Source organism: Rhipicephalus sanguineus, chromosome 3 (genome assembly GCF_013339695.2).
Source record: "Rhipicephalus sanguineus isolate Rsan-2018 chromosome 3, BIME_Rsan_1.4, whole genome shotgun sequence".
NCBI lineage: Eukaryota > Metazoa > Arthropoda > Arachnida > Ixodida > Ixodidae > Rhipicephalus > Rhipicephalus sanguineus.
In genome coordinates this window covers 217,226,608-217,246,474 of record NC_051178.1, presented here as the reverse complement: position 1 = coordinate 217,246,474, position 19,867 = coordinate 217,226,608, and the positions used below count along the sequence as shown (strand labels likewise).

General features: G+C 47.2%; 2 protein-coding genes across 2 annotated transcripts in view; both read left to right on the top strand.

Moving 5' to 3' along the window:
- LOC119388290 (protein SEC13 homolog) overlaps window positions 1-19,867 on the top strand; it is a 492,033-nt gene that overhangs the window by 110,877 nt on the left and 361,289 nt on the right.
- The window catches only part of LOC119388291 (disintegrin and metalloproteinase domain-containing protein 11), a 483,088-nt gene that overhangs the window by 227,172 nt on the left and 236,049 nt on the right, over window positions 1-19,867 (top strand). The window contains exons 14-15 of the mRNA XM_049413903.1: window positions 9,576-9,657; window positions 9,739-9,826. Of these exons, the coding sequence (XP_049269860.1) occupies window positions 9,576-9,657; window positions 9,739-9,826 (170 nt within the window). The remainder of the gene's footprint in view (window positions 1-9,575; window positions 9,658-9,738; window positions 9,827-19,867) is intronic.

Here is a 19,867-nt window from a genome sequence, read left to right as displayed (position 1 = left end):
CCGGTTGTTTACGAACGCTGTCGCGTTGCGGGGGCGTGCGTTGCCCCGCAATGCCATGTGGTACTGATGTTGGTTGCCGTGAAAAGCACGTGTATCTTTTTTATTCAGACAGTTGGGTTGTCTGTGGTCATTAGCGGTACGGGGCACAGACTTAAACTTACCTCAGCAAAACATGCGATGACAAAAAAAGTGCAGAAAAGCGGCTGGTGGGCGACGACAAGACTTCATTTCAAACAAATATACGTGGCAGCCAACACACACATTGCGAGCGACTCACAGGGACCAAGTTAAGGTGGGTCGCTTTTGACAGCTATACGGTAAACAACAACAAAAAGAAGTGTGTGCAGGGGGGGGGGTGCGTTCCAGACCAAGACATAACTCAAGATACAAAACCACGATATGGTTTTGTATCTTGAGTTAAAGAAAACTTCAGTTGTAGCTTGATTCTTAGAGATATTAGCCACTCCAGTGATCGGCCTTATATATACATCAATTTGATGACATTGCCCTGCTAAGAACTGTCAAGAATATTTGCAAGCCACTTCTAATGAATTCCGCAGCCTTTTCAACAAAGTTACGACGAGTTCGTCACTATATTTGTAGAATCCGCTAGTATCAAGCATCCGAAGCTGAACTACTTTTCGGCACAATATCATGTATAAGACATCATGAAAAAGATTCAACGTATGTTTTTACATGCACTTCCTGTGTATAAAGAACGTGAACGTGTATTGTCAGATGTTTCAAATGAATACTTGTCAAGCATTTTCAGAAAGGTGCTGAAGAAATGTCACGGAAATCAATATGTTAAAATAACAAACGATGCATTCATTACACGCACATAAATATAACAACCACTTTTTCACACATTCAGCGCCATATAATGTTGCTACGCGCATTGCGGAATATTTTTTCAGACACAAAGCAAAAAGTTAGTCCTGGAAAAAAAATGCCAGGAGCTCGGCACGTACACGGAAACTTAAGTGGCTATTTAACCAGATTACGCGAACGGACTCAACTGAATGCATGATATGTCATGACTGCGATAGATCAGATAGAAAAAAAACGCTTAGAACAGCTGAGTGAGATCGCTGTTGTGACCACCACCAACTAATTTGCTGCGGCTGCTGCCCCAACGGAGCCGCTGGCACCCGTTTCCGCTTCCCCGCCCCGTCGCGCCGCAGCGGCCGCAACTGCAACTAGGGCCAACACGCGCTCTCCCATAGAAAACCGCCCGACGCGGCAGGCCGTACCGTGCGCTTTTTATCCAGAGGCCGTGGCCCTCCCTCTATTGTCAAGGCTTGCGACAAGTGTCGGCAAGAAGGCGTATATAAGCGCCGTGCGTCTCGGGCCGTCTCACACCTGAAGAAGAAACCGGTCAGCCTTCGAAACGTCGGGTATCTAAAATAAATTTATGGTTGGAGTTTTCTCTTTTTCTCCGGTTTTTAATAAATGGTGAATCGATGTGGGAGTAACATGTTCATTTAACCTTGAAGTGGGGCTTCGCAGCAGTGCGGATTTTCTCTTTAAAGGTGTGTGCACGGCATGGCACTCGTCCTGTGCAGTGAAGCCACCTTTACAGGAAGGGTACATGCAGGTTAATATACACCTGTTCGTTCATTTTGATTACTTCAAAATTTCCAATTATTTGAATTTGAGTCGAAGCGAATTCGAATACTGTAGTATTCATTCGATGTGCTCGAATATTCACACAAGCCTAGTGTTCACTATAAAATACGAGGAAGCCTTGTAGAAGCAGCCCTTATCAAAGACACACTGCCGAATAGCAATGTGACTGCACAGGAATTCAAACTGAGTGCATTTCATTTAAAAAATAATTTACAGTAAGCGGTCTGACATGGAGGCACAATCTCCTTGTTGTTATCCACTGCATGTTTAGAGGAGGTATTTTAACGACTGCATTGGGAAAAAAAAAAGGGGGAATGCAGATTAAAGGAGAAAGCAATTTATGGTTTGTTGACAACAACAACATCCGCTTCAGCAATGACAGTGACAAATTGCAAAATATGGTTCAAGACCTAATCCCAGAAAGCATCAGAGTAGGGTGAAAAATCAATATGCAAAAACAGAGATAATCCTGGGGAATAAAGCAAGAATTCAAAACAGACAACCAGACCCTAGAATCAGCCGAAGGGTATCTTGTATTTTGCCAATTCTATCAAGTGGGGTACAAGTCTGAAGAATAACAAAGAAACTTGAGAACAACCACACAGTGTGCGGTGGAACAAAAAATGACAGGCACAACTCTAATAGGAAGAGTGGATCACAGAACAAACAGTGGTAGCTGAAAATCCTGAAATTGTACTAGAATCTAGCTGAGCCAGATGGCAGCTGTGAGGCTACAGAAAGTGCATGGTGGGCCAGATGGAGCGGCTTGTCTGGTGTTGACTGATTTCTCGAGTCCCAAGTAATCGTCCAAGTAATCCCACATGCATTAAGTCATGCAGCCAGCCTTGGCATGTGAATATATTTTCTGCTTATTTTTCCTTGTTGTAGATGCCCAAATCATATTAGTAAAAAGTGTTTGTGATAGTTTTCAATAGACGTGGAAAGCTTTGCCCGTGAAGCAGCAGCTTTAAAAGATACCACACGCTCTGATGCGAAGATTGCGTGCTGGTATTTGTGCTTCAGTCATGCAGCACGGTACTCCGATGATTACTTCATGGTTATTGCGCTGGTATGAAGAGTTGGTAAGTGGTAGATGCCTTTGCATGCCAGGCATGCTGTTTTTGAATGTTACGTCCAGCCCAGCCCGCTGGAGACATTCTGGGTTTTAAGAATTTCTTTTATGTTGTAGGGTAGGCGTGTGCACAGTGTCCCACATGGACTACCCATTGGTTACTGCATTTGCACCATTATACAAACAGAAACTGCAGCTCAGTGCTTCACTAAGCTGATACACTATGCAGTTGTATACAGAAGAAAAATAACTTGACAAGAAGTGATCAGCATGCTGGGTTTCCTGCTTGCAGTACAATATGTGCATGCTATTTTTATCCTGTGTAATTTACTTAATAAAAACTTGGAGGACGCTTGAGCTTTGCCTTCAAGAGTAGAACGCAATAGCATAATCGGGCCCCGTGCGCATTGCCTTCTCAACTGCTAGCCTGGCTTCGGTTCTTGATGCACACCACAACCGTGCTGCAAGGAAACGTATGTCTGTGCGCGTAAGATTGGCCGCTTCAAACTATCCGAGAATGCCTACTGCAAGTACAGTTGTTGAGTGCCCACTATGCCATAATTCTTCCTTTTGCGAATCAGCAAAGGGCCCACTGCATGTCCGTAGGGCAACACGCAAACCTACCCAGCTGCTCACTTTGTTGATGCTTTCGCTGATGATGATGATTAAATACTCTGAGCGTTTTGTAATGATGGGCCTTTAAAACACCCACTCATTGTGCAATTCATGTGTTTTGATGCCTGGTACAATTCTACACTTCTGCCACACAATATTACATGTGTTAAGGGAACTCCTCCCACTACAAGACATTCATATAGTGTTTTTTTTTTTTCTCGAAGCTGTTTCAATCAATGTCGTGGCTCTGTAGTAGAACACCTGCTTGCCACGAAGAAGGCCTGGGTTTGATTCTCACTCGAACCAAAGGTTTTTATTATTTACTTTATTTGCATCTTTCTAGATTTTTTGGTTGCGTACAACGCTTATTTTTCGCTCACTACCAATGACGCCAACACCAGAATTTCTGCAGAACGAGCTCTTTAACACTATCGCGCTGAAACTAGTGCAAAATATATAACAGGTTTTGGCGATCAAATTCCTTTGGTGGATTGCTGCTTATCATGGTGCAGGTGAGGCAGGCGTCTGTGCCAAAAAAGTTCTAGTGAAGGGACCGTTTAAAGGGACACTAAAGGCAAATATTAAGTCGACGTTGATTGTTGAAATAGCGGTCCAGAAACCTCGTAGTGCTACTTTTGTGCCAAGGAAGTGCTTACTTTGAAGTAAAATCACGTTTTAATGGTCCGCATCGCGTTAGCGCACTTCAAATCGCCCGCCTGAAAGCTGTCTTTCTCACGTCACTGTTGCGGGTGCCCAACGTTGCCTGCCTTTACTGCGCGGCAGCGTGCACTGGCAGCGTGCACCATTCGGGCATCCGGCAACATCACGTGTATGCGGCATTTTGTCGAACTTTCTGTCAGAGCGACTTTCACGATCGCACAAAACACACGCGGCAGTACGCAATACCGAAACTATCACTGAGAGGCGACCGCGTGAGCGAAGCAGGGCGCCGAGCGAAGTGCAGTTCGGCAAAAATGGAACCTTTGAACCACGCGTGCCGTTCCCCATGGCAACACCAAAGAGGTTCTTTTTTCCATGAATCAAATGGAAACAAACAAACAGTATTTTATTACGTCTTTTGATGCACGGAAGGTTCTTTTTTTATTGCTGCTAGTTTGATTACGAGTGATTAATTGTATTCAGACTCTCCCACGTCATCGGGATCACTTCCAAAATGTTCCGCTCGTGGCGCTTATCGTGTGATACATTTAAGCTTAATTTCTCGGAAAGTAGGGCACTGCTGTTGATAATATTGCCATTTTAGACGTTTTTATACATTGAGCTTTCACTCTGACATAAATTGTTATTTGCCTTCAGTGTCCCTTTAAGGATGGTTTGTAACCTTATCAAGTGATGTATATAAGCTTCCGTGTGCTACTTGCAAAATAATAAAAATTTGAGTTCAAGTGTGAGCAGCCATGTGCATAGCAGTGAAGTTGTCAGTTGCAGCAACATCTGCAGCATCCGAGCAAATATTCTCACTCGCTAATTGTTTGGCCATTCAAGTTGCTTCGTTTGGTCTGTTGTTGTTTGGGCATCTCTTTGAACGGACCATACTGATCAAGTGGCAATGGGAACTGAAGGGGATGAAAGCATTGTTGTAAGACCTAGAGGTACAATCGCAGACCGTTTGTTCGGACTCGGCGGGAACTGCCGAGAAGTCTGAATAATCGGGAGTCCGAAAAAAAGGATTCACCAGAAAAAAGCACTTTTGTTGGCCCAGCAGCTGGAAAAAACTTGTCAGTGCGCGTCTGTACACATGTACGCTTACGCGCGACCAAGTCGGCCTGTATTTCAGCCAATGTTTGGCCACCCCTGTGGGTCGGCAATAGCACTGCAACGGCCTACGCTAAATCCGCATTTGATGGCTGTGGTGTGGGAGGCGCGTCATTTCGGCAGTCACCGTCCACATGTGCTGGTTCGAGTTATCGCTGCTTTTCTCACCAGTCGTCAGGGCCTGGTAGTGCGTTTCTTTAGTTCCGACGGCACACATGGAACAGGTGGCGTCGGAGCAACTTCAGCAGATCAGGCCTCGCACACCAAGCAACAAGCAAGGGAGTGAGACACAAAGCTCGGGATGCGGATCAGGCCTAGCCACAGAAACATCTGACAACGCAAACTCTCAAACGCCTAAAGGGAACGACGTTGGGCTAGTTGACTTTGCAGCGCTCGTGTTGTCATACTCTCTTTGTCCGAGTTAGGATCCGTGTCGTACTCGTACGCATTGTCATTCACCTCAAATGCCGCACCGAGCCGATTCCGATCTTTGCTTGGCTTGCAAAAAGCAAAATATCGTAAACATTGCTGGCAGCTTGTCATGGCGTTCAACGTCATACTGATCAGCCAGCCGGAGTACGAAAAATCGAATGGCACATGGTGGGGTGTCCGAATTTTCCGTCGTGAGTTTACATTTCTTCAATGGGACGAGTGGCAGTGCTGCGAACGTGTCCGAATAAATGAGCATGTCTGAATTTTCAGCGTCCGAATAAACGGTCAGCGACTGTAATTGGTTGTCACCCAAACAGCAATTCTAGCGTTCAAGCACGGTGGTGGTGTATCAAACATCTTAGCCATAGAGTTTCATGCTGTGTGGTCTCAACCAGTTGACATTTATTTGCTCTGTTAGAAATAGCATGGCGTTCGAAAACCCAAAACCTGTAACTTTTTTCTTCTAGTTTTACATATTGTAGTTCCTGGCATATTTTCACTAGAACTCATTTTTCACTAGTTTCGTTTTTTCTTATTTCTTGTTTAGTTCTGTGTTGTTTCACTCAACAAGTGCCACTAACAAGACTGGTGCTACTGCATATCTTGTGGTGTACCAAAAAGGAACGATGCAGGACTATGGAAGACACATGACAAAGTGCTCATGTTTTTTGTTATCCTGCATGGTTTCTTTACGATCAACCTCAACATATGCAACAAGTGCCATTTTATAGTGGCATTTCATGCTATGTTTCATAACGTGCCAGCTGCACTCCTTGTTCAACAGTCATCGCTTAAGGGAGTCGTAACACAAAAATCCAAACACAATTTGACTGTTGCATAGCACTCATGGCCACATAGTGGTGCCATCTGTACAATATCGGCTGCAAATACAGCCGAAACAGTATTTTAATTACGTTTTGAAGTTCGTGCTGAATCAGAAATTGAAGCAAGAAGTGATGAGTTGATCATGCGGGTACCCTTTGTAAATAACATAGTCATGAATTCTGGCTGGATTACCGGAGACATGTACAAGATGGACAATGCTGGTAGGGACACCTGATTATGCAGAACCTAACCAGAGACCCACAAACATAACATTGCAGTGGCTTACTTGCTTACTAACTCAGTGTAAAGCATTGGCAGTGAGATCATTATCGACTCACACTATTCTCATTATCTTTTTTTTTTTGACAAGAATAGGGATGCCACAGAGAAAACAAAACGAAATTCATATTGTAGCTGGACGAAACGCCACAATATGTCGCTACCGGCTCCACTGCTGCTGCTGCAGCCGTTTAGCTCTGGTAACCAGGTGTCCGCAAATGTTAGGAAGTCTACAGGCAGTCTAAAGCTCTCTACTGTCGGGATCGTACTGCGTAATGGACCGACAACTGCTTTGGCTCTCTGACGTACGTGCGTGGAGTTGGTATGCCTTTAGAATGCGCCATTGCCCGATCTAAGAAAAGCGTACATCACACCACTTACATGTTGCACATACACACTGTTGCATAGAACCAAAGTTGTGATTCGTCAATTCTCAACTTGCTACTTGACAAAGGATGAGAACGCAAATGTTTCAGCACGCCTAATACTGCGGCTGCTCCAAGGCTCACGGAAATCGTCACCTCAGATGGACGACGAAAACAATATTGCAGCCACTGGCAGGATTCGTGCAATGAATTGTGGTTTTCTAACTGATCTTTAGACTCCTCTTGGCTCCTTCATCAATTGCCGCACTAGATAAGCAGTGTAGTTAGATGATCGAGGAAACAAGCACTCACAGCACTCAACGCGGCATACAACACAGCAATGCTGACCACGTGGCAGATGATCTCCGCTGATAGAATTTGTTCACACATAGGCCGAGTACGTCACGGGGCTCTTGAGTGCTCTTTGAAATTGAGACAGCCTCCTGTCATAATGTATGAGCATATAACTAAACATTCGTCTCACGCTGGGACAAACGAGTTTCATTGCCACTATTAATGAGTCAGTTGTCACTGATTAAGAGCAAAAAACTCAAGTTTTTGCAAATTTTATGTCAGCACTCCTTTAAAGTGTCCATCAAGCTTCAGGGAGTGAATTATTAGCGACCTTTTTAACGCTCAGCAATAGCAAAGGTGCTTACGTGGGCAATATTAAAATGAAACTTGTTAAATATGTTATTGATATACTAGCACACTGCTTTACCTACATTTTTAACATATGTTTGTCCACAGAACTCTTAAATTGGAAATACGCAAATAGCAAAAGTGACAGTTATTTTTAAAAAGGGTGAACTACCATCCTATACTACCTGTGTTTCTACCTGTTTTTCAAAAGGTTTAGAGAAAATAATTTTGAAACGCCTGACCTCTTTTACTGACCAGTTCAACTTGATAATTTCAGCACAATATGGTTTCCGTAAAAATAAGTCTACAGAGCTCACGCTACTGGCACAAAAAGAATTCATTCTGGAAAATTTCGAATCCAGAAATAGGGTACTTGGTCTTTTTCTGGGCTTTCCAAAGGCCTTCGACCTCATTAACCATAAAAATCTCCTACACAAGCTGGTTGGTGTAAGAGGCACAAATTACTTCCCAATTCGTTGTAATTGAAGGAAAGCTTTACCAAATATTAAATCCATTAAAACAGGCAAGGAAGCTTCCTGGTACCGTTTTTGTTTATACTTTATATTAATGAAATAGTCTGTATTGAATCAGCCCATTATATAATATGCGCTGATAGGATTTTATTTTTTTCAAGCAAAGGTAGCAGCGATTTAGGTAGTCGAGCAAATAACGCACTGTCTGAAGTTATGCATGGGCTCATAATAAACAAATAAAACTGTCTTATTTCAACCCCACCGCACACACAAGTCCAGCTTCCCATCATTTCGTTGAATAACTCGGAAACTGAAGTTATAAAACGCCTTATTTCATTAGGCGTGTATTTTTTCATAAAACATGTCATGGGATGATCACATGAACCATATCAGTAAACTGTCTAAGACAATCGGCATTATGCACCACCATTGCTACTACTTTCCTACTTCTGTTGACGTGCTCATATATAACTCGTTGTTATCCTCTTCATTGTATTATGCCTTTCTTGTGCGGTCAACAACAACTGTAAACATTAGCAAACTTACCGTCTTGCAAAAGAAAGCTTTGCATCTAGCATGTAAAGTGCCATATCGCTGCCACACAGCAAAGCTACTTGAAAGCACCACATCATTCAGATTACATCAATACATGATTACAAACTATGTCGTCTGTATAGGCTCGGTTGCTAGGTTAGCAAGGTTGCAGAAAAGCTTTCCTGCTTATAATGTATGTCATCCTGAAGTGTGGTATATATCAAAATGCAGAACAAATTACGGATATAAAATTTTAAAATTTCAACTTCCTACACTTCTAAACCAGATGATAACGGAAAATAACATTAAAAGAACTACGATTAGTGTCTGTATAATGATGTGACGACTACCTCTTTTCTATGCCTTCATTGTAATCTCCTTTCTTTAGCCTCGTTCTGAGACTTGTATTTTTCTTGGTAGGTTGTACTTAGCCACACTCTTCTTTGCAATCCTGTGCACCAGGGGGTCAGGGCTCCTCAAGCTGTTCTAACAGCTTTCACCTGCCCTTCCCATAGCAGTACTGTTGTTGCAGAATAAAATTTAAATTTCAATGTGTCCCTGGATTTCTGTGTTGTTTGGTTTGGTACCATAGGTTGTTTAGTCTTGCACTAATCATTAGAACCAGTTACGTTCAGTATTCAACAAAACAGATACCATGATTTATCACAGTGTTATGCACTTGTGTTTTTTATCTTTGTTCCTACCATACAAATAAATGAACTTAAGTGAATGAACATGAACTATAAACAGCGTTTCACCATTTTTGAAAGTGTCTGCAAGAAAATGTTGATTAATCAATTAATTGACAAAAAAAAACTCCATCGATTAACGGCACACGCGTTAATTGATTAAAAATCGACCATCCCTAATAAACGGGGCAGCCCTTGCGTAGGGGCTGTGCCAGACTGTTCACTGGGGACGCAATGTGTGCAGTGGTCGCCACTTTCCGAGTCGAGAGGTGGGCATGGCCATACCCGACACCGTGTGCACAGCAAAGGCTGTGGGAATAAGCCAGGTGAGTAGTGTGCCGATGAAGCTCTGTGCACAAGTACTGACTGTTTGCACATGACATGACTGTCTCTGCTTGCATGTGCAGGATACAAACGTGTACGAGCCCCATCTAGTGGCCAGCACTGTGACTCACATGCTCGGCCACAATCTCGGAATGAGCCATGACGATAGTGGTCAGTGTCTTTTGCATTCACCCAAGTGTAAACTTGTAAGGTTTAATGCATGAGTATTACACATTCTTTTTCACAATTTAATTCCTGCTTGAAGTGTTAGGATTCTCGTGTGTAACTTATTGTATAAGATTTCCAACTCATGAGTGCTTGGTATCTGACTTGCACATGCAACCACATTTGGTGGAGCAGTGAATGGAATCACCTGCTTATCAATTTGCACCTGCAGTGAGTATTTTAATAAAGTGCAAGCTTGGGGTAGGACACACTTGATAATTAGAATGGATGGATGGAAGAACTTTATTGATTGTCCTGTAGATTAATGGGCTGGGCTCAGGTCTTCCATGTCGGGATGTCAAAGCCTTGCCTCTCCGCCTCTTCACGGGCCTGCTGGACTGCCCAGAGTTGGTCGGCGAGCTTGGAGCTGCGCAGAGCGGCTTCCCACCTCGCCGAGAGAGCATCGGGATTAATACGTTTGGCTTTAGCCTCGCATTCCCAGAGCATATATATGCTTAAGCGTAGCTGTGTCTGTCTGGCAGACCTTACAGATGCTGGTGTTATAGATCTCGGGGTATATTTGGTGATACAGCAGTGGATTAGGGCAAGTTTTAGTTGCAGCTGTCTCCAGGTAACTGCTTGAGCTCTGCATAGATTGCCACGAGGTGGAGGGTAGAATCGCCGGGCCAAGTAGAACGTCCTGGTCAGTTCGTTGTAATCCCCAGTGATGTGATAGCTGCGCCAATTGCGCCAAACTGCGCCAAGACGTGAAACCTACTACATCCTGCTACATCTCCGCTGTCCTGCGCCAAAACTGCGCCAAACTATAAGCACACAAGCGTAAAAACGTACGCAGCGCGCTGCCGGCGGCAAAACGCGACACTCCAAAGCTGCCGCGCGGCAAAATTTTCGTGCCGCGAGAGGAATGGGTTCTTGCATCATTTTTCGTGGCACGCGGCCTGGCGCTTTCTGGGGGACCTGACCGGACGCAGATTGATGGGAAGGCTCGTTAAGCGCTGGTTTGGCTTGCTCAGGCTTTTGGGGGCCGACATAACCCTCTCCAGGCTGCTGTAAATTGGTGTTACCCCCCAAAAATGCACCTTGGAAGGAGCGGCTCGCCGTGAGCTGGTGTGACCGCACCGCCGTAGAAAATTTCAGTTGTTAGTACAGCGACATCCATGCCTTATTTTTGCCCCCTTTTTTAAGTTCCGCTACTCGAACCAGTGTTATACCACTGTCAATGTAAACGTAACCGGCTGATATGAATTTGTGAAATTCCCCAGCCGAATTCTATTGTGTCGAATGGGCCGAAATTTGGATGTTCCGAACACTTTTCCGCGTCGCGGCGGGTTATACGAACTTTGATACCGAATTCGTCGAGCGACGGCCTAGAGCAGAATGTTGTTAGCTTTGGAAGTACGCGGCCAGCGCAGCACACTGTCAGAACTGTGATTATCGTTTGCCATGCACAACCGTTGTGGGCGAAACCACGGTCGCTCTTGACACTATCATGTAAGGCGACGACGAAACTCCGAAAGTGCACGCGCGTCCAACGTCCACCTAGTCCAAGCGACGCTGCCTCCCGCAAACGCCGCGGACAAAAGTGCATAGATAGCAACAAACGACGTAGATTTGAAGGCACGTGCGCGGCCAGCGCAGGCGGACTGAAAACGGAACTACCGTTTGCTGCAACCGCCGCGCACGAAACCACGGTCGCTATCAGCGCGATCATCGATAGCGACTACGAGCTCCGAAGGTACGCGGCTAACGCAGCGGTAGATTAAAGGCTATATAGTCGTAAAAAAAAAGGCACGAAGCAGTGTCGTAGCCAAGCAGGGGGGGGGGGGGAGGTGCCCCCCCCCCCAAAAAAAAGAAATTTTTTTTTTTCGCTACGGCATACAGAGCCCAAAATGACACTAGACCACTCTGCCTGCCCGGCCCCCACTTCAAATCAAGGAGGTGCCCCCCTCCCCGAAAGAAAAAATCACACCATCTCCCGTTAAAGGGGACCATGAGGCGATGCGAAGCAGTGTTTCAGCATGTAGAGCCCGCGTTTCAAAGGTGGAGTGGTGAGGGGGAAAGGGGAGAGGGGAAAGGGAACGGGGAGAGGTGATGTGGAGAGGGGAAGGGAAAGGGGAGAGGTGATGAGAGGGGAAAGGGGAGGGGAGGGAGAGGCGGAAATGGGAGGGAGGGGAGATGGGGAAAGGGGAGGGGAGAGGAGGAGTGGAGAGGGGTGGGAAAGGGACATGAGAGGGGGAAAGGGAAGGGTTGAAAGGGGAAAGGTGATGTGGAGAGGGAAGGGGAGAGAGGGAGTGGAGAGGGGAAGTGGAGAAGGTTTGCGCATGCGCAGTAAGGGTGGTCACGCCGCACACCACCACCGCCACCGGATTGAACTCCGCCATAAGATGCTTCACATCTAAAATTTCTGCCTATGCCCCTGGCACGAAGCCTTTCGGCGTTCGTGTCGATCTTCGGTTGTCACTATCGTGGAGCGGACTTCACTTAGTTTTCAGTTGGCCTCATGCGAAGCTTTGACGCGCGCTTTCGCGCCGTCCCTTGTTGGTCCGTTCACGTGCGTCCCAGAAAGGCGTACGCGAGTTCTTTTGACGGAAATAAATGTTTTGTGCGTATATCGTGGTTTGAAAACAGGTTTTGTTAGTTTTTTGATGATACGAGATTTTGGGCGATACGAATATTGTCGCTCCCCCTTCAGATTCGTATCACCAAGGTTGTAAGTACAATCTCGGTACAACAATACTGCAGTTGGGAAACCCTACCTGCGTTGTTTGTTTGGCCACCCTAAGCCATTATAAGACCGCAACGCCAATGTTTACTCTTACGGGTCTGTTAGTTGATACAATGGTGTTATGCAAACACCCGTTACTTTACAGAACTTTTTATTTCAAAAGAGTTCCTCCTTATTTAACTGTTTTGCCTCACACGATTCATTTTTCCACTTGGCAGTGAGCTTTTAGCTGCTCCAAAAGCTGTTTTTTCTGCTCCCAAACGCGTTTTTGGCTGCTCCAAAAGCCCTTTTACCTGCTCCAAAACGCACTTTTTGCTGCTCCAAAAACCTGCTCCAAAACAGCTTCAGTCAATCACATCACTGAATCCCGTAAGTTGATCCCGGTCCACGTACTCTTCAACAAGACCATCTCCTCCTGCACGGGTTGTTGCGTCGCGTGCGGTGGTGTGCACTGCCTCGTCAAGGGTGGGGAAGTGCGGGCAGACTTTGCCCGTATGGGCGGGGAATCGGATCAAGGTAGCCCGAGAAACCTGGCTGGCATTCACAAGTATACAAAGGGCTTCAATCGAAATCCTACCCTTAGCGAAATTCCATACAGCTGTGCGCGAGTCACTGAGTACAGTCTGAGTGTCAGCGTCAGTTATGGCCAGAGAAATGGCCATTTCTTCAGCTACCTCCGGGTGTCGGGTCTTGACACTATAGCTGCATGCGTGCGTTGTCGTTTTCTCCATGTTGATCACAACGATAGTAAAACGTCGTACGTCCTGGTAGCATGTGGGTCACTGAAACTGCATTCTTATCGGTGCAGTATGCTTTCAGTAGGAGTGTAGCTCTGGCTTTTCTGCGACCTGGGTTGTAAATCGGGTTCATGTTTCTTGGCACCGGGACGACGTGTATCTTCTCTCTTATCCCCTTAGGGATGTCTGCCTTGTCACCATGCTGTCGGTGATACGCGATGCCCAACTTTTGTAATACAGTAGACTCTCGTTAAACGGAACCTGAAGGGACCAAGAAAATGTGTTCCATTTAAGAGGAGTTCCGTTTACTGAGAGATGAACAGGAGTGCAGAATCCAAGTATGAAACCAATCGTATTAGAGGCAGTTGTTCCATTTAAGCAGCTGTTCCGTTTAACAGATTTCCGTTTACTGAGAGTCTACTGTATATGCCTTCCCATGCTGGTGATGGTGAGCATTTCGAGGTGTGATATTCTTCGTGCTTCCGCTATCTCATCCAAAGTGTTATGGATCCCCAGTTGGAGTAACCTCCCAGTGCTGGTGGATACCGGTAGGCTAAAGGCAACTTTGTATGCCCTGCGGATGATAGTGTCAATCTTATTCTTTTCGCCTTTATACCAATTGTGCATAGACGCTACATATGCAATGTGACAAATGACCAAGGAGTGGGATCAGCCTGATGAGGCTGTCCTCCTTCAGAATCAGTCCACCTCTTCTGTTTGTGATCCTTTTGAGAAGTCTGACGGCGTTGGTGATCTTTTGAGCGAGTCTGTTCATAGTTTCACCATTCATCCCGTTGGATTCGATAATCATTCCGATGACTCGGATGCGATTGACAATAGAGATGGTCTCTTTGGTGAATCTCTTCGCTTTCTCTTGTTTCAACGAAACTCTTGGGAGGCCTGCCCTGGAGGGTAGGCCAGTACAGCAAGAGTTCTGACTTTTTGGGAGCATATCGAAGACCGGTGTCTACCTCAATGGCATCCCGCAGGGTCGTCTCAATCTGTCCGTCGCTACCCCTAAAGTAGTGTAAAACATTTATTGACGATTACATCCAGGTAGTTGATATTTAAAATAGCACGAACTACAGCTCTGTGTCTTTCTTCCTCTGTTTTGATTCCCCGAGTGGGTACTATACGATTTCTCATGGAGGAGCACAAAATTTTTGCAGTTAAGCAGTGGTGGACATTAATATCGTATAAGTGCTGACACATTTCAACTGCAGAAAGTGTAATGAAGGTTGGCAATCTATATGGAGCTTGTTGTGTCGTGTGACCCCTGGAACCAATAATTCGCATGAGGGCATATGGATATAAAAAGATATATCGGAAAGAGAGTTGTGCATGACTATATTCAAAATGGGCATCAACAACACATCCTTCCTGAAGAGTAGTCACATATGCTATGTCCAATGCTCAATGTGTCAATCTTATTGCTACATTCTGTTGTACCACTGTTTAAAATAGCAGCTTTGTCAAGCTATAGCCCAAGCGACAAAACGTGCTCGGCAGAAGGTAGGCTGGTGTCCATGGCCGCTCAAAAATTAGTCAGCTTGAGGCCGGCAAGATAAGTTGGGCCAATGTCGTTTTTTGCAAATGGCCAGCCTGTTTGTTGACCATCAGCAACTGCTCTGTCAATGGCATTGGGCCGACGTCACGGCCAACTTCGGGCCACACGTAGCCCATGCTTGTGCCAACGATGGCAAAAGCATGGCCACCGCTATTTTGCCATTATTCACTACTAAATATTTTAAATTTAATTTATGCCATTATATATAAGTTCGAGTGCTGTGAAGGCCAGATTTTCGGAGATAAGTATTATTCAATTCACTTTGACCACCCATGTCGTCATCTTCGTCTTCTGTGTGCATCTTGTTAACGGCAAGTTTGCCTTGAATAATCCACTTCGACTTTTTCTTATTGCACAACGCTTGAAGCAAACGATAGGAATTAACATTTTCATTAGATAAGGCTCCAAGCTACAAGATGTAAAAGGTGACTGAAATATTTCTGGTGAAACATAACCTTATTTATACTGTCAAATGCAACTAACCCCAATTGCAGGGCTCTGCACACGTCACGCCCCTAAAATTAGTGAATGCTACTGCTGCCGATGCTCCAAGAAATATTGATGCCCACCCAGTCGATCAGGGGCCTCAACCAATACAAAATCAGGTGGATGCAAACATAGTTTTAAACATCATTTTAAACGGCACAATTTATTTTTGAGTGACATCAATCAGAATGAATGACCTTTCTATATTGAAGTGCCACACGTGGTCTCTTCAAGAGGACTCTTCATTGCTGTTACCTCTTATTGCGGCCATCATCCGTATTCGCTTGTGCCAGTGAGCCACCTTTTGATGACCTAGCCTACGGTAGCCAGTTATCCCTTCAGAAAGCTGCCACCAAACAGACACTGCAGCAACAATTCATGTGATGGAACTACCATATTTTTTGGATTATAAGCCGCACCTTTGTACAAGATGCACCCCTGTTAAAGCGCATATTGTGACAAAGAGATTCCTATACAAGTCGCACCTCTTTCTCGTGCACGATTAATCATGATTCGGCGTGCACACTTTACGATTCAATGTGCTGACCCATTACGAATAAATCAAATCCAGCCAATGCTTCAGTATAAGTGCTGCGGGTTGTGACATAAGCAGAAAAAAGTTTACTTATTCTTTCACAGTGCATTATTCAAGCTGATCCTTGTCCTCTGAACAGTGGCCACGTCGGTAGGCAGGGGCATCGTCGCCATCTTCTGAGTCGCTGCTATCATAATTGCTAACAGGCGCAGAAGCAACAAAGCCAACTGTTTGAAATCTGGCAATTCTGGCCCATGCTTCGTCGACCTACCTGGCCACCTCGCCAAACGTAGCATGTCTCGTGCGTTTGGTTGCCATAAAGCTACGGTTGCCGTCTGTCATCCAGCTACTGACAAATGTGACAGTACAGCTTGAAAGCTGCATTTGACAGAGATATCTAAAGGCTGTAAAATCTTCGTCCTACCATCCAGAATGACTACAGGCATGCAGTCGATAGCGCTTACTTTCTTCAATTGTGTCGGTAATATGCGCATGCATACTGTCCATGACAAGCAGACCTTTTTAGATGCGAAGTAATCCGCACGCGGCGTAGTCTGCAGTCACACTACGCATGCGCGACTCTCCTCCTTCCCTCTCTCCAATAGCTGCGCGTTACTCTCTCCACTTCTCTACCAGCACCTGCTTGCGCTTCTCCTGCGTTCTCGCTTCTGCTCTCACGGCGCATACGCTACTCTCCTCCTCTAGTCTCCTCTTCTTCATGTGGTAGAGTGCTGCGCGCGTTCAGTCCAGCGCTTGCCTTGATTGGCTCCTCTGAAATGCAGGCTCGATATGCCGAAATTCTCTCCTGCGCAGTGCCGCGATGAGGGCCAGCGCATGCGTGTCCCCTCCCCCTCTCTCTCCTCTCCTACGCTGCCTCTCTCTCACGCGCCTGTCGACGTTCCCCGCACGCCCTGCGAGAATTAACGTCCAGACTAGAGGAAAGATACAATGCGCGTAGTGTTCCTCTTCGCATTCCACGACGCAAGGTCAGTAGCATGCCCAGCGAACGCCAGCGAAACGCGATCGTGCAAGTGCTCCAGCTTCGCATGGCCTCATGGTCCCCTTTAGCGGGAGATGGTGTAATTTTTCGCTTGGAAGAAGCCATCCAGTTGTTTGGTAGTAGAGGTGTGCACCGCCGCCGCCGCCTGATTTTGGTCACGCCGCTCGCGCCACCGCCGAAGTCCCAAGAGGGATCACGCCGCCGCCGCGCAATAATTGCGGCGCGCCGCCGTTAGTCTTTTCTTTTAATTCGAATGGGGAATCTGGAAATAAAATACAGCACTTCGCCGGAGGAGCTCTCCTCGATGTGTCCATGTAATGAACTGTCCATTTCAGCGGCCGCTGAATAGCGGAAGCTCGGCGAGAAGTGCGCCCCCTGTTTCCGGCTCTTGTTCTGTAGCGCCATCATGACATCACGAAGCCTTTTGAACACTCTCGACACAAATGATAGGGACGAAATGCGCTTCAATGCAACAAACGCAGCCCTCAGAGATCCGATTTTCGGTGCACATGTCTTTTCATCATGTTAGCCATCGGTTTAGGTTTAATGCGGCCACTCGTCTAATGCAGCTGTAAGGTCGGTACGCATTCCCTGCATCATTCTCAAACATCTGGGACACATTCATATGCAAATTCAGACTTGAAAAGTTCCTGTTTCTGTGCATTTCGTCCACTCTTTTCTTACACTAGGAATGTGTTGGCGGGTTCGGTGTGGCGATGTGGTCAAGAGCGAGGTGACATCACGACTTACCGCTTTTTCGAATCACTGTGTAGCGCATCCCCTTACGTCGCGCCCCAAAGCCGGCGCCCGTGGCATCGGCAAAGAAAGAAAACAAAAACTCTCGTGCAATGCCGCCGCCGCCGGTCGGGCAGCGCGGGGAAGACAGGTGTCATGAGTAAAGGGGCACGGGGCGTGTGCCGGACAGCGCAAGGCGTCGATGGTGTGTGGGGAATGGAAAAGTACCCGATGGTGTGCACCCCCGCCACGTCGACGCAAGCCATTGGCCGGAGAAAGGCGCGTGCCACGCGACCCGAGCCGTCGAGAAAGACCACAGGAGAAGAGAAGTCATTGTTCGGTGGAGTTGTCGAGGAGCAAGGTGGTGCAGGCCAGCGTCGCACCCGCGACGAGAGCAGCAGGACTGAGTTCTGGAGGCAGCGTTGTGCATGCCCCGGGAGGGTGGCCGTCAACCTCGGGGTCTACCGAGCGAGGCGTCCCGAGCTTGCGGCAGCCTCATCACGCAGTTCTCGTGGCACCTGCGGCACTACCACACCTCGGCAAGACGGCGGCGACCCACCGACAATCACTGGAGAGCCACGTCGACAGTTCGAGCAAGTGGCACTGAGAGGCCGACAGTAGGCCTAACTGGGAAAGACCGGTGTTCTCGACAAAGGGCCGGAGGATCGGCGATGAGAACGACGAGCGAGGCGGCGGATCGACGACGACGACTCTGACGCGTCGACAGGAGCTGCGACGACAGGGCTGCACGTCGATCTTCGCACCGAATCGAGGCGACGGGCAACACGAACCGTAAGAACATTCGATTCGCGTAGCGAGACTGAGGCGCCATAGTGGCCAGACTTTGGAGTCCGGAGGAGTTAAGCATAGCTTGTAGGCTTTGCGCTTTGTGTTGTTAGTGATTGCGCGCTATAGCGTCACCTTTTCTAATGTTACCTTTTGATGTAAATTTTTTGGTGTGAGAATTTTGTTTGCCGTGCTGTGTGATAAAGATTTGTTTGCATGACGCCACGGTCTCCGGCCTCTCTCTCTCTCTCCCAAATCCATTCCGCTTTGCAAGCGCTCCCAAGATACGTGACAGCAGGGGACAAGTCGAACCGCGCTCCTTCTCTCCTATTCCTCCTCTTTCCCTTTTGCGTCGCCCCGCGAACCGCTCTCGTTTTTGGGAAACGAATAAACAGTTCCTAACCAGATGTTGTAGCTCTCGGTTCCTCCTGCACGCGCTCTACAATTTGGTGACCCTGTTGCATACACGCCCTTAATTCAGGTTAGAGTCATGTCCCTCGCAGAGCCGGATGCACAACTGACACTAGGAACCACCATGCCACAAGATCAGGCAGATCCCTCTAACATCGGCCGGAATTCACACACTGCAGATGCCCCCGGTGACGCAGTCTCTGCGGTATCCCTACGCCTGCCACAATACTGGGAGCGCAACCCAACCGTCTGGCTCCTGCAGGTGGAATCGCAGTTCCACATCAGCCGTATAACATCGCAGTTGCAAAAATTCCACCACGTCGTCAGTGCACTGCCGCCTGCTGCAGCAGAAGAGGTCTCCGACATACTGGTTTCCTTCAGGACGAACCTCCCGGCAGCTCCCTACGACGAACTCAAGGCAGCGCTGCTCGAACAGAACCGCTGCATCGGAACGGACACGAATTCAACAGTTGCTCTCAACTGCGGAGCTCGGCGACTGGAGGCCCATGCAGCTGCTTCGTCAGATGATGCAGCTCCTCGGTTCGCGCGCCCACGCAATGGACAATGCTGTGCTACGCAAGCTGTTCCTCCAACGCTTGCCGTCCAACGTGCAAATGGTGCTGGCCACTGCCGCTTCCACTATGGATTTACCGTCACTCACCGCACTCGCCGACAAAGTCATGGAAGTGGCGACGCAGTACTTGCAAGTCGCTGCCGTCAGCACTCCTTCTACACGACCCCCGTCGTCATGTGCTGCTTCTAATTTGACAACCGCTACCACCTCGCCTTCCCACATCGACCACCCCTGTGACAGGCTCGAAGAAATAATCGTGGCAGCCACGCGACAAGACTATGTTCGCGACAACGTGGCCGATCCTCAACCCCCCACCGTGCCAGGGAACGTGATCGGAGTGAGTCTACAGGCCCAAGCTCGTGCTACTGCCATCGCCGTTTTGGAGCCGAAGCCCGCCACTGCCTGTTGCCATGCGCTTGGACGGGAAACCCGCCGGCCGACCACTAGCGGCGACAAGCGGTCAGGGCCTC